The sequence below is a fragment of the Physeter macrocephalus genome, chromosome 4, assembly GCF_002837175.3.
Source record: "Physeter macrocephalus isolate SW-GA chromosome 4, ASM283717v5, whole genome shotgun sequence".
Classification (NCBI taxonomy): domain Eukaryota; kingdom Metazoa; phylum Chordata; class Mammalia; order Artiodactyla; family Physeteridae; genus Physeter; species Physeter macrocephalus.
The window spans coordinates 20270541-20286846 of NC_041217.1; the positions used below are offsets into that span (position 1 = coordinate 20270541).

The 16306-nt window shown below is 42.5% G+C and overlaps 1 protein-coding gene across 1 annotated transcript; it reads left to right on the top strand.

Annotated features, from left to right (window-relative positions):
• Nucleotides 1-1138: 1138 nt before the first annotated feature.
• Nucleotides 1139-9182, top strand: DUSP10 (dual specificity phosphatase 10; the record flags this gene model as incomplete). The annotated part of the gene is made up of 3 exons (XM_055083856.1): nucleotides 1139-1166; nucleotides 2937-3308; nucleotides 6647-9182. Coding segments are annotated over 3 exons (666 nt in total), but the record flags the coding sequence as incomplete, so codon positions are not given.
• Nucleotides 9183-16306: the final 7124 nt, after the last annotated feature.

The window sequence follows — 16306 nt, forward strand, 5'->3', positions numbered from 1 at the left end:
GATCAGTCCGTTTGGCTTCTATGATTCGTGATGGGGTCGGGTGGAGGGAAAGTAGTTGGAAGGGAGAACCATATTAGCCCTCATCTTCCCTTCATCCCTCCCTGGCTTCCAATTCCAAACCTCTAAGGGAAGGAAACAATCCTCCCTATACAGACATCTCTCTCAAAACCACCACTGTGAGATTCTACTGGTTCATTTTGCTGTAAGCGCCATCCCCAGAGAGAGTTCTTTAACTGCAGTATCTAGCTGTGCACAGCCCTTAATGAGAACTGATGGCGACACTGGTCAGCAGACTGGCAACTGAACAGACTGTTTGTTCATATCCCTCAATGAGGGTTTCCTCGTCTAGTTAATACGTGTGAATTAGAATATTTCCTTTTCTATCCACTCTGCCTCCAAAGATTCGATGAACAGAGTTCCCACATGGCTTAAACATACAATATACACATAATTTTGCACGTGGGCACCCCCTGGGATTCAGAGTATTTTGTGTCTGTCTGTCTCCAATTCCTTCCCCTCCCCTCCCCTCCCCCATGGGTTTTTTCCCCCCATTAGGCAAATGGAAGGCCCATGCCACCTGTTAGCATTACATCATTGGCTCCCCAGAACACAGTTGCACCAAAGGCCTTAAACAAAGTAGTTCTTCTTGTATTGTTTGCACTCAAAGAGCTGATATCATGCCAACTGATGTCATTGTATGTCTTTGTGTAACTGCTATGGCAACTGGGCAGGTGGGGAGCCTCCAGCTGATGTCATTGGGAAAGGAGGTGTAGAGACAGAATTTTAAAAAGCTGTATGCTGCTTTTTTCTGTGTGTGTGGTTTTCTGGCATGCATTTTTTTTTAAACTAGCTGCTTTTAAGACAAATTACAGCTTGAGTACACTAAATAAGAACAGAGAGAAGCTCCCCCCCTCCAATCCACCCTGTTAAAGACTTCTTTTGAATCTGTTTTGTTGTTCTGTCCTCTCTTCTTATACGGAAAAGTGTAACAACTGTCTTTTTCCTCAAAAAAACAAAAAGTGAATTAGGTTCCCATTACAGAACCAGTGTGGAACTGTTTACTTGGATTTTATGGAGCCAACGCTGAGCAGATTTTAAAATAACTCTTTAGTCTCTTTCGTGGAGCTTGTGATGGTGACGGCGGGCAATTTCAAATTGTTGTTTAGGTATTCACTAATGAAGTTTTTCTGGTGGTTTCCATTTCTTCTATCTACTTGAAAAATGATCTCTTTGGGTCCAGACAAACTTTTTATTTTAATCATTGTTTCATAGCAGAATAATAAGATGTAAGGGCAGAAGTTAATTCTAGAAATCAATTAAAATGAATTTATAGCTATTGTTTTTCTTTTCCAAAAGCAAAGACAGGTGTTGATACTCACAGGTGGTCATAATATTACCCCCTTCGAATGACCTTTGAGTCATGATGGATCCTAATGAAAATATGGCTTCCCCAGTGTATACGACTAGTGTGCATTGGCTGTGAACAGCCCTGAGACTTGGTCTGGGTTACAACCTGGAGCTTCCTGCTGTGGTTGCCAAAGATGAAACTTGAAACGGAGAAGGACGTAGGTTCAGAAACTGGTAGACAGATAGACTTCCTGTATTTATTTCAACACAACCATATCCTGTTCACCCGTTATGTTTCCTCCCTTATCTCTTGAAACTATCAAGACAGAAATAAGGCATCCATCTGGGGAAGGGTGAGGTGGGTCAATGTTGGGTTCTGGTGGCTTTCAGCTCCTAGGAGATCTCCAACTTCCCCCTCTCTTCAAAGGGAAGGCCAGAGTGTGTCTAGTTGGTAAGAATTAGAGCTCATTTGGTAGTTAATAATGTCAACTCTGATTTCATAGCCCTTACATGTATAATTTTACCTCTGTAATAATCCTTTGGGCTTATCCACAAACGTATCTGACAAATATTAAAGGAGAAGTTTAAACAATAAACTATGATCTATAAATTTCCTGACTTCATTGTTCTTTCTTGCATGTTTTTTCAACTTTTGATCACATGTAAGGTGACTGTTTTTAAACTGGCTTTTTTCATTTAATATTAAACAGAAACACTGTTTTCATATTCCTTTCACAACTTTAATGGCTATAGAATATTCCATTGGGTGCACATGTCAACTTTTCCCTTTTAAAAAAATGCTTTTGACCTCTCTAGAAAATTGCTGTAGCGAACATCTTTATGCATCTAGCTGGCTATCTTTGGTCCGATGATTTCCTTAAGATACATTCTCATAAGTGACACTGCATTTGATGAGGGGGAGGTTTGCATACTTTTTATATGTATCCATTCATTCCAGACTCCCAATCACACTAAGAGGTATATGCCATTACCCTCATTTTACAGACGGGGAAATTGAGGCCCAGAGAGAGAAATTAATTTATCCAGGTCACAGACGCAGGAAGTGGTGGAACTGGGACTCTAGCCAAGATAACCTGGTTCTTCCGGTGTCCCTGCTTGTAACCACTCTGCTGTATTGGGAGCAAACTTGGCCTTCTGGGTGAGGTGAGCTTACAAAGAGTGCAAGACACACACCTACACTGCCCAGGTACAGGCAGAAATTCGACACCCAAGGAAGTCATCTGTGCCTTCCTGGGCTCCCAAAGTGCAAGGTTCTATATAGGCCACTGAGCATATGGCTCTTTGGGGCAGAACAAATTTGCTGCTAATGAAATTGCCTGATGCTTCGTGGAACTCTTTCCAGGGGAACATGCCCCAGGTTGTATAAAAAGCACACTTCCAAAGTACTGCATGCAGTGATATCCTCCAAAGTTTGTCCTCCGTCTCCAAATGGACTTTCATTTGTATTTTGATTTTATTTTTAAAAATGTAATAAGCAACTAAACACACTCACTCCTAAGGGGAAAGTGATATCTTCTGCCAGCTCTGAAGTTCTAGGCGTGGTCATTCTCTCCGTGTTTTCGTTCCAGGAGGACTTAGCAGTTTTAAGCAGAACCATGAAAACCTCTGTGACAACTCCCTCCAGCTCCAAGAGTGCCGGGAAGTGGGGGGCGGCGCGTCTGCGGCCTCAAGCATGCTACCTCAGTCCATCCCCAGCACCCCCGACATCGAGAATGCAGAGCTGACGCCCATCTTGCCCTTCCTGTTCCTCGGCAACGAGCAGGACGCTCAGGACCTGGACGCGATGCAGCGGCTGAACATTGGCTACGTCATCAACGTCACCACTCACCTACCCCTCTACCACTACGAGAAAGGCCTGTTCAACTACAAGCGGCTGCCAGCGACCGACAGCAACAAACAGAACCTGAGGCAGTACTTTGAAGAGGCTTTTGAGTTCATTGGTAACTATCTCCTACGGGGAAGTCTCGCCTTCCGCCTTCCTTTCCTCTCTGGCTTGGGCTTTGATACCAAGTCCAAGATTTACGCCTGTGTTGCAAAAAAAGCTCCACCGAGGTGTTTTCGGGCTCTGCCACCTGGTGCAGCCAAAGCATTCTCCTAAGTCATAACCCATCAAGTGTATTGGAAACCATGGTTATAAAAGAACAGTAATTCAACTGGGTTGGGATCCGTTCAACTAGACCTCCACATCCCTCAAGTTCTCAGTGAAAAAGTGGCAGGGGTTAGCACTGAGATGTTCTATAACACCATCTCAAAAGAACTGGTAGAAAGTAAGAAATTTTGGCGGCCAGAGCAGGCACCGTGGGTATGTAGCCTACTGGCGTCCCTAGGCACTTTGCAGGGAGTAAAATACAGCCGGCCCTCCGTATCCGCGGGTTCGACATCTGCGGATTCAACGAACCGCGGATCGGACTCGCGGATACAGAGGGCTGACTTTCCTATGCCGTTTTCTATAAGGGACTTGAACATCTGTGAATTTTATCCAGGAACTAACCCCCCGCGGGTACCCGGGGCCAGCTGTATTGTGAATATGACACCGCTCCAAACTCACCCACATCTCCCTTACCTTGAGTTAAATTAATTTGCCACTGCTTGAGGCAAAGGTGGTGTTTGCTGAAGGACTGTTTCTGAAGGATCTTTTTCAGAAACATAATGCTGTAGTGAACATCTTTACGCATTACTCAGCACAGAGGAGAGAAAGAGCGGGGGGCGGGGGGGGAGTAGTTTTTCCCTTCTGTTTGCTTTGCCTCAGTTTTTAAACATTGGGTAGCAAAAAGGCTTGAAGTTGAGTGCTCGTGAGATGCTACTAGATTCCCTTAGTTTACCCCAGACTCATTGAAGTAGGAAAGATCAAATTGTATAGCCCATGTAGTTACCAAGGAGAGAAAATTCTAGCAACAGCAGGCTTTAATCTCTAGAAGGAAGCAACGGCCAGCCTAACCCTGATCTTAAACTTTAACTTTCTCTGCTTCTAAGCCTCAAACTGTTGCAAGGCTCAAATGATCACCTGGGGAGTACCTGACACCCAGCAGGTACTCAACAATTTTTTTTTTTTTTCGAGTGATTCCAATCTTTCTTACCACAAAAGGGTGACCCAGTACTTTTCCTAAATATTGTAGCAGATTGTACTGACCTCTGTCCCAAGAAGAATGCACTCATGTTCAGTGCTCCTTTGTCAGAAAAAAAAAAAAGAAAAACAAAAAAACCCCCTTGGATTTAACAACCATTAGGATGGGTGGATTTGCTGTAGAATTGGCAACTCTGGTCACTTAACCTAGGCATTTTCTTGTTAATTTTGCCTTTATTTATTGCAGGACCATAGAATGTTCAGTCTGGAAGGAAATTCTGAGTGGTCACTAAAGGGACCAGAGCCTAATGCTCTTGACTGCGAGGCCAGGAGCCTTTTGGGAACACAGTGGGTCAGTGTTTACAAGGCTCTGTTGGTTCTCAATGGGCAATGCTTGTGGATGCAGATACCTTAGATTTTTTATCAGTGATATGTGAATCAAACCTTGAGTCCCAAGGAAGAAAAGTTTGTCACCAAGTAGATGAGGAACTTCCTGGCTGATATATGATGTTATGAGTGCAATTTTATCTGAGTTAATTCCAGTTGGGGGAAGTTAAGAAATGGTTTTTCATTTAATGGGTAGCATAAGATATGCTTAGATTCTAAGAGGATTTTAGTCAAAGCACCCACATTCCTTATAGATTATTCAGCCTCACCTGGTGTTTTAGAAAGAAAACAAAACAAGTAATAAATAGCATTTAACCTCGAAAACAATTCCGCATCACACCCTGCACAGGCACAGTATTTTATTCTCATTGTTATATATCATTGGATGAACTGAAATCTGATAGTCTTGCTTTAAGGAAAACACAGCTGGTTTTAGAAACATAATAGCATTCACAGAGAGTCTAATATAAACTAAGCAGAGTCTAGGTTTAGGGTTTAACTATGCCAGTTTAGTTATTCCTGAGTCGGGTGACATTATTCCCATATCTCCTGAGCCTGGTTAGTTACAATTATTCCCATTATTCAGATAGGAGGATTGAGGCTCTGGGGAGTTACATGATTCACACAAGGTCCACCACAAGGTGGAATCGTGGTCAGACCTAGCCCTTTGTGGCTCATCTTCCTACCCCCATGCTTCCCCATCTTGGGGTGGAGGTCCTCAAATAGTGTGCGCTGAAGAGAAGAAATTGAAAACAGGAGATACTTTCCTAAAATACTGTTATCTATAGGAAGCAAGTAAATTGCTGGGTTTTTAAGATGAAAATTTGCACAATGTTTCTTTTCTTAATCTACTAGTGGGTAGCCAATAGAAGTAGGTTTTGTTAGAATGGGACTCTCCTTACGATCTCCTTTCCTACTCTTCGTCTAATTGGTATTTTTTCCAGGGATGCTGTCTTTGGGATGCCTTTTAGTTTAGAAGTGTCATTAAGAATCCATTCAGGCAGTGCCCGAGAGCTATTCTCCTGGGCTTTTCGTATACCTGAAAACCTTTAAAGTATTGCCTTTTTCAGTTGCTCTGGATTCTGAGCCATTGCTGTTAATTCCTTCATCTTCTGCATCATTGCCATGTTGGAAAGGCATGTGTAGATGCAGAGGGGGTTGGACGGTTCAGATGTAGGTGACACCCTATGCCTGAGAACTGCAAGTCTTTAACTTTGCAACAATAGGGTTTGCTAGTGAGAAGCTGAACGTAGTTAACTTTCTAGTTGAGTTTTGTTCCTTTAACCCCCTTCAGAGTTTCCTAAGACTGAAACTCTTATCCATTTAGTACCAGTTTCTGCACAGAGCAGTTCTATAGTATAAAAAAAGAAATGCTTTTTCTCTATCACAGGTGGGAGAGACATGGTTAATAACAGTAGTTTTGACAAGTGACACAACATGGCGATGGAAATTAACATCCTGAATCAGAGAGGTCTACTTAACCAGTAGCTTGTTTAACATTTAAGCTAATTGTGTTGTGGCTCCATCCTCAGTTGGCCACCGTCACCTGTGAAGTCATCTATTATTGTGAATGACTCCTTTACCTAGTCTTCTCTTTAAACGTAGAAATGTAGCTTCTTATTCATACTAATATTGCTTTTTGCCAGTCTGGAGGTTGTGACGTAAGCATACATGATTGACTAGTAAACTATACTTAGTTTCAAAGCCATTTTAATGTCTTCTCTCCCTACAGAATATGGCATTGTCAAGTCTAGATAAACGTTAACCTCTCTCCCTGCATCTCTCTTCCTCCTTCCCTGCACCTCTTGCCTTTCTCCCTTGTTCCAGAGGAAGCTCACCAATGTGGGAAGGGGCTGCTCATCCACTGCCAGGCTGGCGTGTCCCGCTCCGCCACCATTGTCATTGCTTACTTGATGAAGCACACGCGGATGACCATGACTGATGCTTATAAATTTGTCAAAGGCAAACGACCAATTATTTCCCCAAACCTTAACTTCATGGGGCAGTTGCTGGAGTTTGAGGAAGACCTAAACAACGGTGTGACACCACGAATCCTTACACCAAAGCTGATGGGTGTGGAGACGGTTGTGTGACAATAATCTGGCTGGAAAGGATGACTGTTCTCCATTAGGAGACGAAGAGGAAGGAGGATGGATTCTTTCTTTTCTTTTTTTTCTTTTTTCTTTTTTTTTTTTTTTTTTAGATGGGGTAAAGTTTGTGAATGGAAACCAACTTGTTTAAAACTTTTTATTTTTAACAAGTGTGAGAAGAATTTAACTTTTGATGCCATTGAGATTTACTTCCCGCCAACTGACAAAGCAGGGAGGCTAAAGACGTAATTTTTTTAAGTCAACAATAAAAATATAACAAAATTGGTTTCTTCCCCTTTTCCTTTTAAGCGATTTGTAGAGTTTACGATTAACTAGTCTGTGCAGGTTCATAGACCGAAGATACTACACTTTAAACCAATTAAAAAGAACCCAAAGTACGTAGAAAAGACATTGAATCATGAAGACCTAGGATCTGCCTGGGCTGTCCTTGCGAAAACAAAAAACCCAACCAAACCAAGCCCTGCTGTGCTCACTGGTGCAAAGAGAAGATCAGGGCAGCTTAAGTGGTCTAAGAACCCTTCACATTCTTTAAAGAGACAAAGGATACTGTTGATTTTGTGTGTTTCGTACTCTGGATTACTTTTCCCCCCTCTCTGGGTTTAAGAGATTTTTTTGAAATAGCGAGGAACTGACCATTATACCATATGCCTTCACTGGCTTCTTGTGCAATAATATGGTGTTTTGAGTGTGCAAGTGAGTTAGAGCTGGCAGCTGAATGATAGACAAATAGTGCAAAGTTGCCAGCTTGGAGCTAGAAAGGAATTAAACAAAACCAATTACTTTCTTTCCCACCTTTTTCCTTTGTTTAACTTTTTTTTGATTTGATTCTGGTTACAGTGCCATAAACCTTGTTACATATGTATATCAGAATGTAAAAAAAAAAAAAAAGACAAAAATTTATTTAAAAATATTTTTCTCAAAAAAAACTTGGTGTGTTTCCGTTGATTGTGTAAAATTTTATTTTCATTATATAAATGAAACTCATTTGGAGATGTGTCTTTTTTCCTCCTCTTTTCCTCAGTTCAGGTTCAAGCATCTCACAGCTCCAGTAACTTGTACATGTAACATAATTGGAAATAAACACACATTTTTATAAAGGGAAAGAGAGATGAGGGAGAGACAATAGTCTCTGGCCTTAGTGCGAAGCAGAGAGAATTAGCAAGGGAGTAAAAAAAGCTCCAGTCTGCCTAGTCATGATCTCCTCTATTGCCACAGCCCTGCCACCCACTTCTGCCAATGTAATTCCTCTTACAAAGCGGAAGCCTCTCCCTGGTGTCACAGTGGTTGGGAGTCCGCCTGCCTATGCAGGGGACGCGGGTTCGTGCCCCGGTCCGGGAGGATCCCGCATGCCGCGGAGCGGCTGGGCCCGTGAGCCATGGCCGCTGAGCCTGCGCGTCCGGAGCCTGTGCTCCGCAGCGGGAGAGGCCACAACAGGGAGAGGCCTGCGAACCGCAAAAAAAAAAGAAAAAAAAAAAAGAGAAAAGCGGAAGCCTCAGGTAACCTCCTTAAAGGCGTGAGAAGGTTCTATATCAGCCTTTGAGCCTTGGTGATTAGGTCACTGCCAGGTTAGAATTCTATGATCTCCCCAGTGGCTCTTTGATAAATATTTATGACAATCTGACAGGTAGGGGTCTTGACGCCCCCCTCCCCCGCTGTCATTTGCTCACTCGACATCTTTGGTAACATTAACCACATAGTGTACACTGCAACACGTTGCTACTTCCTACTTTTTTGCGAGCAAACTGAGCTCAGATTCCTAAGTTCAGCTTCCCCATCGCACTTGGCTAATACACAGCTAGTGTTCCATGGGTTCCCAGTCCACAGCAGAGTTAGAGTGGGGTAGGGGAAGAACATGATTCAGATGTTTTCTATGTTTTATTAAAATAGATGCCTCCAGGGATTTGGCCATAGGGAAGATTCACAGCGAATTAAGATTTGCCTGAGGTGGGAAAGTAGGAGAATTCTGGCATTTTCAATTCTATGTGACTACATTTGGACATACTATTCTTGTGAATATTTGCTGACAATCGTTATAATGAAATATTTTTGACATTTTAAAAATAGCTTTTCTATTAGAAGTGATTTAACTTTTTCTTTTATTAGAAAAGTAGAGACTGACGTTAACAGGAATTAACTGAGAGCTGTCTTGAATGGTTTTGGTTTACTACAAACTGTTAGGATGAAAAGTAAATTTCTCTTACGGTGCTTTCTACTCTGCAAACTAACAATTTTCTTGGTGCTAGAACATATTTAAGGAGAGGGGTTGATATATAATGAGTGATTTAAAATACATAATGATTTACTAGATATTTCTTTTTCTTTATGCTAAATCCAAATGTTAAAGTTCTAATAGTGTAAGTTTTATTCCCTTTCTTTTCTTTCCTTTTTTTCATTTTTTTTTTAACCAACAAACAAGATGAATATAGTTTCCCTTCTTTAGCTACATGGAAATAATTTATCTTTTTTGAACTTTATGATTTTGAGAACAAGACAGTCCTGGGGCAGATAGAAATCCTGCCAACCAGCATACCAAGAATTCTGAGAGAGACTCAGTTCTTTTTTGCTAATCTGTTTTGAGTCATTTAGCCTCTATTTCTTCCTGAGGAATGTTAACCACTTCATGAAAACTACATGGATTAACCAAGCCATTGCTCTAGAAACCAGACTCCCCAGGTTTTGTTACTGAGCCAAACTTGCGTCTGCTCACCCTCAAGCAGTAAAGTCAATCTATTGACACCGGGTTGCGGTGAAAGAAAGTGCAGCATTTATTGCAGGGCACCAAGCAAGGAGTCCAGGGCAGCTGTCGCTCAAAACACCCCAACTCCCTGATGGGTTTCAGCAGAGCATTTTTAAAGGTAAGTTGAGGGAGGTTTGTCCCAGGGTATGTGATGAGCTTGTGCACGATTCTCTGATTGGTTGATGGTGAGGTAACAGGGCAGTGTCACAGGGCTTAACATTATCAGTGCTTAGGTGCCAGTAGGTCTGGGGGCTATGCGCTCATGGTCATCAAGTAGTTAATTTCTTTCACTTGATGGGGATTTTATTTTCTTTTCTTTATTTTTTTAATAAATTTATATTATTTATTTATTTCTGGCCGTGTTGGGTCTTCGTTGCTGTGCGCAGGCTTTCTCTAGTTGTGGAGAGCGGGGGCTACACTTTGTCATGGTGCGCGGGCTTCTCATCGCGGTGGCTTCTCTTGCTGCGGAGCACAGGCTCTAGGTGCGAGGGCTTCAGTGGTTGCAGCACGCGGGCTCAGTAGTTGTGGCGCACGGGCTTAGGTGCTCCGCGGCATGTGGGATCCTCCCGGACCAGGGCTCGAACCCGTGTCCCCTGCATTGGCAGGCGGATTCTCGACCACTGCGCCACCAGGGAAGCCCTGGGGGTTTTAGCATCTGTAAAACAACTCAGGAAATGTGCTTTGGATACTATTGTCTAGGTACGTCAAAGAAGGGCTAGAGCTGAGGATATGAGGGGATATGAGGGCGGAGTCTGCCCTGGGAAAGCCCCACAGGGTCCTGCTCCTGCTCCATTACAGCAGCTGGGCCTCACTTGGTACCTGGGAGCTTTGGGGCTGAGCTGGGAAATTCACTGTTATCTTCTTGAGAAGCAGTCTCTGACTGACTGATGCATATATCATTCTCAGAGTCCAACAAGTGTTGTTGCATGCTGGATGAACTTAACAATTTAATGGAATGAATCTGTAACATATCTAACAAAAGAAAAAAACAGATACAACGGGCCTTGTTACTTTACATTAAACAGAATAGCAGCTCCAGCTCCTCTATAAACATTTTTTTCCACAGTTATTACATTTCCAATCAATGGATATTAACCAAGGTGTAGAGTCCACATTTCATGGAAGAGCTTGTGTCAGCAACTTTTGGAAAAGGACAGGTAAGGCAGGATGTGAGGCAGGGAAGCTAACAAATGGAGGACATGTACAAGGGGAGATATGAAAGAAGAAGTGTACATAACCCCAAAATCACCTGTTGATAGTAAATGAGGAAAGACGACCTTCCAAAAGGGTGATAAAATATGGGGAACAGGAGAAAATGGGAGTTTATCGTAAAACAAACAAACAAAAACTATATCAGAGTATAGAACGAAGAAAACTGAATCACACTTCAGAAGTTGATTAAGATAGAATGCTAGTAAATTGCTCTAACCAGTTCTTCTGGAAGATAAGAAGTCTGGCAAGCCAAACTGAGTAGAGGTGATGTGGTTGTCACCTTGTTTGTGAGTAAGCTCTTGTAAATAAGCCACAACACGTATTTATGTTTTATTCCCCAAGCCTGTAACATCCAGTCTCAGGAAATACGGGTTGATGTTTGGTTTTATGCTCTAATTGGAGAGAATCATAATATATGGATGTGGGTGGAAGAGAGGTCAAAAATGACTAGCAAGTTCTGGCCTCCAGAAGGATGGACAACAAGAAGGTAGTTAGAAATAATTGTCCAAAATTAAACCTATCTGTAGAAGATTTTCTGACTTTATGAAGGTGGTAGTCTATGAATGCCAGTTCTTTCCATCGTTCTTGATTTCCTCCTGTGTGACAACTTTTGCCAGTGTTTGGTGGAAGATACATGGGGTTAGACAACTGTGGGATCTAATGAAGAAGTCAGTGGGAGTCTGTTGCCTCCGTGTCTGATGATGGGCTGAAGTCTCTGTGCGTCAGCAGAGCTACCAGCAAGAAAAGGTAAGATGAAGTACAGGAGAACAAGGAAGAAGTGGAATTAAGAGGAAAAGCTAGGGCTTCCCTGGTGGCGCAGTGGTCGAGAGTCCGCCTGCCGATGCAGGGGACGCGGGTTCGTGCCCCGGTCCGGGAAGATCCCGCATGCCGCGGGGCTGCTGGGCCCGTGGGCCGGGGCCGCTGCGCTTGGGCGTCCGGAGCCTGTGCTCCGCAATGGGAGAGGCCACAGCAGAGGAAGGCCCGCATACCACAAAAAAAAAAAAAAAAAAAAAAAAAAGGAGCGGCTGGGCCCGTGAGCCGTGGCCGCTGAGCCTGCGCGTCCGGAGCCTGTGCTCCGCAACGGGAGAGGCCACAGCAGTGAGAGGCCCGCGTGCCGCAAAAAACGCACATTTGCCTTTTACCAACTTCCATGATGTAGGTGACTTTGGAGAAGGATCCAGTGCCCTTTCCCATGCTGCTGACCATGTACCTGGTGCAGGACTTGTGAAGCAAAGGAGGAGATCTGGAGAGAGCTTCAGGAGCTGCAGTCACAGCTGTGGCCCTAAGTCAAGGTGAGATTCCAGGTCGGTGAAAATGTGCGCTGGTGGCAATAGTGCCTGTTGCCCTCTTCATAGTATAATGGCCACTGCTTCACTTCTGCTTTCCAAGTCTCATGCAGAGTTCTTTTAAGGCGAACCTTAACCCAGCATTAAATAGGAAAAGGAATTCTGGGAAATGCAGTTTCTGATTCAGCTAAGTTGATATTGTACAAACCCACCCCAGTCTATCCCTTGCCTACTTGCCATCCATTTATACTTCTTTTAACCATACATATAACTTTCAAACAAAGACATTAGAAAATGATGTTTCTACCTAAGAAGATGCAACTATCTCTTCCACAGTTGAAAAGATACCAATCCTCTCTCAAAATGAAAGTGCATAGTCTCATGTGTTACTTTATCCATTTTGGGGGTGATATTCATTCCTCTTATACTTGAGATCCACTCTCCCTCTGAAATTCTGAAATTTAAATACTGAGATATAAGGATATTACAGATTGAATTGTGTTTGCCTAAAAGATGTTTTTGAAGTTTAAATCCCAGACCTTGTAAATGTGACCTTATTTGGAAATAGCATAGTTGCAGATGTAATCAAGTTTTAAAAAGGTCATATTGGATTAAGATGGGAGCTAATACAATTGCTGATGTAATTGGACCAATCCCTCTTATAAAGAGGGAAATTTGGACACACACAAAGGAACCAGTGGCATATAACTAGGGAGGTGGAAATTGGAGTGATTCATCTGAGAGGCAAGGAACACCAAGGATTGCTGGATATCACCAGAAAGTAGGAGAGAGACATGGGACAGAATTCTCAGAGCCTCCAAAAGAACTAACCCTGACGACACCTTGATTTTGGACTCCTAGCCTCCAGACTGTAGGGGAATAAATTTCTATTGTTTTAAGTCACCCAGTTTTGGGGACTTTGTTATGACAGCCCAAGGAGACTAATACAACAGATAACTACATTTACCACATTTAATATGAGATGGTAGATAGAGGAGAAAGAAAGAATTGGTTAATATATAAACAAATATATTTATATCAAAGTAAGAAATGTTTATAACTCTTACTGTCCTAATTTCTACGAATGATCATGTAGTCACAGCTGATGTTTATAACTTCCTTCTTTTACTACCCATTCCATTTACCCTTTGTCCTCCTCAGCAAGCCTCTCACCTGGTCATGGTTCCTTGCCTGTTAGGGTAACCTAAATCTTCATTTTTGAAGGATCTGAGCCTTTGGCAGTCCTGTCTGCACTGGATCCTTTTGTTACAGGACATGAGAGTGTAGGAGGTGCCCTTAGTCTAGACATAGTTTTTCCTACTCCCATAGTCCTGTAGTAATCCAATTTCCCCTTGGTAGTCGCAAGTCATCCCAGCAATACTGTAACCTCTTTCTTTGCCTGTTGTTTCTTTAGCATGAGGGGACCAAAGCAGCCAGCAGACAGTATCAACTTCCAGTTTAATGGAGCTATTGCTGGATCTCCTAGCAGAAGCATCTATCCCTTGGGAACCAAGACTTCTAGAAAGTTGCAGAGTAGGTAAAACAAATTTTGCAAATAGATCACCTGGGGTAACAGCAAGAGGTGTTTTTTCATTTATAGCTCTTTCTGGACCTGTGAATCTTGGATAAGGGAAAAACAGCAACATATATTGGTTGACAAGTTAAGAGAATTTACTGAATCTTGCAGGATATTACCCTAGCCCTGAAAAGTTTTCCATTCATCTAGCTCAGTAACTGAATTGTTAAAAGAACTATTTTACTGCTTCAGAATGATAGACAACATAGTAAGACTAGTAAATTCCACGAGTGTGATCCTGTTGTCACACTTCATGTGCTGCAAAATAAGTTCCTTGGTCAGAAGCAAAGAATTGTGGAATACCATCACAGTGAATTAGACATTCGAATTCTATAAGCCCACAGACACCAATTTTGGCAAAAGTATTGCAAGCAGAGAAGGCAAATCCATATGAAGAGTAGGTTTCTGTGGAGTGAGCACAAAACACTGTCCCTTCCACAACAGAAGAGGGCCAATATAATTAACCTGCTATCAGATAGCTGGCTGATTATTCTAGGAATGGTTCTATTTCAGGGGCTTGGTATTAGTCTCTGCTTTGGGTGGGTTGGAGTTGGATCCTCAGCAGTTTCTGTAGCCAGGGTAGCCATGGTGAGTGGAAATTCATGTTGCTGAGCTCAAGCATAACCTCCATCTCTGCCATCATGGCTATTTTGTGCCTGAGCCCATTGTCAATGATAGGTGTGACCAGAGAAAGGGACTTGAAAGAAGTTCACAGAATGTGTCATCTTGACCATTATTAAGATCCTTCTATGCTGAGGTTGAGCTTTTTTGAACGTTAACATGGTACATTCTGTGCCCGTTCGGGGAGTTCTATCCACTGACTTCTTTCCCAGACTTTTCTGTCACCAGTTTTCCAATCATGTTCTTTCTAAGTCCCTGATTATCCATGTAAACCATTAGCTACTGCCCATGAAGCAACGTAGATCTATATCTCTGACTATCTCTCAGACAAAATGAGCAACCACACGCACCGCTGCAAATTCTGCCCACAGGTCAATTTTTCCTTCACCACTATCATCCTTGGCCACCCCCAAGTGGGGCTGTAGTGATGTAGCCACTCATTTTAGGATGATACTGAGATATCACACAAAACTCTGCAATCAAGGTCAAATATTTTTCTTTCAGTCCACTGGTCACAGAGAACGTCTCATGAAGCCATAAGTGTGAGTTCAAGAATAGAGACCATGGGTATTTGGGTCACTTGTTTACTCAACTTACTTGTATCTGAGTTCACATATTCCAATTCCACTTGATAATGGAATAATATTATTCATGCCTAACTTAGAGGCTTATTGGGTCAATAACTCTTAGTCCTTCATGAACAATTCATGTTGCATTATAACAAGGTGGTCTATGAACAAGCTTCCAGTTTCAAACTGTTACGCAGAAAAAGAGCTCTTCTTCTCTTCTAAAGAAGCTGTCATAGTTTTGTTCCAAAATCCTAAATGTCTGCTCCGTGATTCACCTATCAGGTGAAAGGGTTCATACAGGATCCCTACCTAATACAGACCCTTCTAGCACCATGGGATGTACTGGATTTAGATGCAAGAGCAGCTTGCATGACAGCCTTGAAATATTGTAGAGACTTCTCTTGTTCTGGAGCTAAGTTTCTGCACCCAATTCCAATGTGTGGGGGTTTTTTTTCCCCACCATACTAAGCTATTATTGGACACCAGATGGGTGTCCTACAATTCAACTCAATTCTGATGCTATCTACCTGGAGATAGCACCAGATCCCACAGGTTAAGGGCTTAGTCCTACAAGACTAACCCCTCCGCCTCCACTCCAGACACCAATCAAAGTCCATGTTATTACCAGTGTTTCTGACTGACCAGCTATAGATTGTGGGTTCCAATAACAACTCCTCCTTGGATTTGATTAATTTGCTAGAGTGGCTAACAGGACTCTGAGAAACATTTTACTTACAAGTTTAACAGTTTATTATAAAAGTTTATTAGGAACAGCCAGATGGAAGAAATTCATAGAGCAAGATATGGGGAAAGGGCACAGAGCTTCAACGTCTTCTCAGAGCACACCACACTCCCCAAATCTCCACGTGTTCACCAACCCAGAAGCTCTCCAAATCCTGTCCTGTTGGGTTTTTATAGAGGTTTCATTACGTAGGCACGATTGATTAAATCATCAGCCATTGGTGATTGAACTCAATGTCCAGCCTCTTTCCCCTCCCCAGAGGTCCTGGGTGGGGCTGAAAGTTCCAACCATTTAGTTACATGGTTGGTTTCCCTGGCACCTAGCCACCATACTTAGGCGCTTTCCAAAAGTTATCTCAGTAACGTAACAAAATACACCTTTATCACCCTCAGCCATGGGAAATTCCAAGGGTTTTAGGAGCTGTCTGTCAGAAGTGGAAACAAAGATCAAATATATATTTCTTATTGTAAATCACAATATAACAGGACCTACTTAAATTAATAACCTTTCATGTTACTTGGTAAATAGACTGGATTAATATGACCAATGAGGTGTATATTTTCTCCAAAATCCAATAAGGCCTGTTAGACATTGTGCCTCTTTCTTAGTAGTAGGAAGGGTCAGAATAACAAC